Below are 3,797 nucleotides of genomic sequence, written 5' to 3'. Positions count from 1 at the left end.
ACTTTGTTGTGATCTCATTTCTTGTCATATTTTAGAAACAATTAGAATGTGCTATAATATCTTAATAGTATATGGAGTTAGTAGTTTATATTTATTATACTTTAGATTCTTTAAAAGTAAAATAATAACAATAATAAAAGTGCTTTAAGAAATAATGGTGAGTGTATTATTTATATTTATTGGAATAACTATTAAAGAAATGTAAAATACTGCTAATGAAGATGTAATATCAAATGAAACTTTATTAAAAATTGAAATACTTGGTAGTATAATTCTAATTTTGACAATTATTTGTTTATCAATAAGTACATTATTACAGTTTATTAGATATGTATTCTTAATTTAGGATCTTATTAAAATTTATTAAAAAAATAGAAGAGAAAAGTAATTGAAGAAAGTAGAACTAGAAATTGTAATTAGTACAGATTTATAATAATAACTTAAATCATTGTAAAATTCAACTTATATTAAAGTTAGTTCATCTAGTATTTATCAAAAAAAGAGATTATTTAAAAACAACATCTGAAAAAAGAAAAATTATCATGTTTATTTCAAATATATTATACATATTTTGAATTATAAAATGTTTATATTTAGTAATTGATTATTCTATCATTTAATCTAGTATTACACTTATCTAATTAATTTAATATTTCCATATATAAATAAACAAAATAAAAATTTTTCATTTTATAATACAATTTTAACTTAAACATTCTTTAGCCAAGAAACTTTTTAATTTTTCCTCATTTTTTATTTATGATTTTTTTATATTGTTAGGATTATTTTATTATTTCTAAATTATTAATCTAGATTAAATAAGATTATGACCCTCTCTAAATTTATAATCTTAAGAGTTAACTTCAAAATTTTATTAAGATTTCAATCTGAATCTTCATATTTATTTTTAAAATTTTCTAAAAAATTAATTTTACTATTTTAATTTGATTTTAACTTCAATAAAAACAAATATTATTTATAATTAATAAAACTATTTTTAAAAACAAATGATGTATTAAAATTATAAATTTAAGGCTTATTCATAAATTTAATTGTCGCATCTCAGCATTCGCTAATGCTACTATAAAGAAAATAATTTATTGAAAAACTAAAATACATTTTAGATATTATTATTTGTAATTTATTTACTAATATTAAAAAACTATTAACCTTAAGATGGGCTATAAATTAATTTATTTATTCATTTTATTAGTCTTTTATCTTTTCAATCAGTCAGTCCTTACTTTTAAAAACTACCCAACGATTTATTTATAAATTTTAGCCAAAAATTAATTTATTGATTGTATTTGAATGTGATTTTGAGTATATTTGATAGTCAAGCTTTATTTCGAATTTATTAAATGTGTCAAATTAATTTAATTATTATAAAAGAAAATTAATCATTTAAATCTTTTTAATTTCCAAAGATGAATAGGTTTACTAAGATTTACTTTTGATTTAGAAAAATAGATTGCATGGAATCGCTGTATTTTCATAGATATAGTATGAAGATATTCATTAAATGTAATTTTAATAATTGACATTTCTTAAGGATCACTTTTTAGCTTTATCATAAGTACAGCTTTAATAATAAAATATAAAAATAATTTAAAATTTATTTATATTTAAATAAATAAACAAAAGTAAAATATCTAATGTAATGTAATCTTATTTCTTCTGAAGTAAAGTTTTTAGATAAATAAATTTTCTTTGATTGAAAAAAAATTAATTTGATATTTTGTCATCTTTCAACGAATACGTAATTAATTTATGATATTAAAAATATAAAAAATAGATAAATTAAATATTTTAAATATAAAATTTGATCACATTTAAAATAAATTTCTATTAAATAAAATAAAAAAAATAACTTAAAATATTTCTGTATTAGTGATAGAATAATTTATATATTCAGATTTAGAAAAAAGGATTGTTTATGAAATAAAAATATGATAATTAAAGTGAATTTAGTTTTTGAATTGCGTTAGGTTTGGCTTACATAATTTTGGAAATAAAATTAATAAGTATTATCCATTCCTTCTATTTGAGATTACAGAAATTTCAATTGATAGATTCAAATTAATTATTATTTGCTCTTAAACCCCATAAACTTAATATCAAATATTTAAAATATCTTTTTTTTGAGTATCTTTACAGAGATCTAAACTTAAAAAAGAAATCAAAGGGAAATCAAATATTTAGTTTTATTAATTTATACATCAAAATGCTTTTTTAGTTTTCATTATCAACTAAAAAAATGTAATTACTAGATATCTGTGTATCCATGAAATATAAATATTTTTATATTATTTAATTTGAAGTTTGCGACTTAATCATTTTATTAAATTTTTCTCATTTTATAAAAACATTATTATAACTAATTTTATTTAATTATTTACAAATTATAAAAATTCATACACAAAAGAAGTTAGTATTTTTTGCTTTTTTATTAAGAAGCAAATTTAAGTCATCTTGATGGAAATATTTATTTTTTTATTTTATCTTTCGCTGTACAAAAAGTAATTAATTTATGAATAAATCATTATTTTATTTTTATAATTAATATTTGAGATTAATTAAAAAATACAAACAAAACTTAACAAAGAAAAAAGATAAGAGAAAATTTATAAAAAAGCTAACTAAAATATGTTACTTTTTATCATTTTGATTTTAAATATTTCTCTAATTATTGGATTTCCCTGTACAGATCCTAATTGTGATTACTGTAATGAGAAAGGATGTCTATATTGTAATCCTTAGTATTTTTTAAATTCTACAAATTTATGTGAAAAATGTTTTGATCCTAATTGTGTAACCTGTAAGGGAAAAGGTTAGCATGATTGTTAATTTTGTGGTTATAAAAAGCCATATGTTAAAACTGATGATTATACTTGTACTGAATGTAAAATTGATGGATATTATGGTTCTTAAAATGCTTGTAATAAGTGCCTTCCTGGCTGCACAAAATGTGTAGGTTAACGCTATTGTTATTCATGTTAATCAGGTTATTATATGAAACACTATATGTGTGAGGAATGCAGTCCTGGCTGCAAAAATTGTGAAAGTGATAACTTTTGTTCTTAATGTTAATCTGGTTATTATATAGAAAACAATATTTGTAATGAATGCCTTCCTAATTGCCAAAATTGTAATAATAAAATCACTTGTGAATTATGTTAATCAGGTTACCATATTCATGAGTAAACAAACTAATGTGTTATTTGCTCATAATAATTAGGATATTATATTTCTGGAAAATATTGTAAGTAATGTAATGTAGCTTGTAAAGAATGCTCAGGACCTACTGATTTAGATTGTACTATATGTAACTAATTTTATTTCTAAATTGATACAACTACAAAGCGTTGCTAAACTTGTCCAAATAATGCATATTTAAACTCCTCTAAGTAAAATTGTTAACTATGTAATTATTAATGTTCTCTATGTGATAATATAGCTTTAAGTTATAGTATGCTTACTAAGGATTAAAGCTAATATTCCAATTAAAATTATTGCTTAGTATGCAGTTGTTAGTAATGCGAAAGTGGATACATATTATTTAATTAAAAATAATGTACACAGAGCTGTGAATCTATAGGTAGTAGCTATATTTATGATTCTTTAACAAACACTTGTACTTGTAAGCAAGGGTATAATTATCTTGTTAGAAATCCTTATAAAAATAATTTCGATTGCTCAAACGGTTAAGGCTATGGATACTTCTGTGATTCCCATAACATCTGCTTCTAGTGCAGCTAAAACTGTAGTTCTTGTACCGATATTCAAACCATGCATAA

General features: G+C 20.3%; 3 protein-coding genes across 3 annotated transcripts in view; 2 read left to right on the top strand and 1 right to left on the bottom strand. All coding sequences in view use genetic code 6, as the record gives it.

Annotated features, from left to right (window-relative positions):
• The window catches only part of TTHERM_00175920 (variant specific surface protein S2, putative), a gene marked incomplete at both ends in the record, with an annotated part of 2,025 nt that extends 1,499 nt beyond the window's left edge, over positions 1-526 (top strand). Inside the window, 3 exons of the mRNA XM_001008754.3 lie at positions 141-223; positions 376-412; positions 474-526. Of these exons, the coding sequence (XP_001008754.3) occupies positions 141-223; positions 376-412; positions 474-526 (173 nt within the window). The remainder of the gene's footprint in view (positions 1-140; positions 224-375; positions 413-473) is intronic.
• Positions 527-3,024: 2,498 nt separating this feature from the next.
• Positions 3,025-3,590, top strand: TTHERM_000174927 (variant specific surface protein S2, putative; the record flags this gene model as incomplete). The annotated part of the gene is made up of 2 exons (XM_012795800.1): positions 3,025-3,407; positions 3,458-3,590. 2 exons carry the CDS (start codon positions 3,025-3,027, stop codon positions 3,588-3,590), a joined length of 516 nt encoding a protein of 171 aa, XP_012651254.1.
• A 106-nt stretch (positions 3,591-3,696) lies between these two features.
• The window catches only part of TTHERM_00174920 (hypothetical protein), a gene marked incomplete at both ends in the record, with an annotated part of 441 nt that continues 340 nt past the window's right edge, over positions 3,697-3,797 (bottom strand). The window contains one exon of the mRNA XM_001008753.3: positions 3,697-3,797. This exon is cut by the window's right edge and continues 340 nt beyond it. Coding sequence (XP_001008753.3) covers positions 3,697-3,797 — 101 coding nt within the window.

This window comes from Tetrahymena thermophila (genome assembly GCF_000189635.1).
Source record: "Tetrahymena thermophila SB210 genomic scaffold scf_8254798, whole genome shotgun sequence".
Lineage (NCBI taxonomy): Eukaryota > Ciliophora > Oligohymenophorea > Hymenostomatida > Tetrahymenidae > Tetrahymena > Tetrahymena thermophila.
This window is presented reverse-complemented; position numbering and strand designations above follow the sequence as displayed.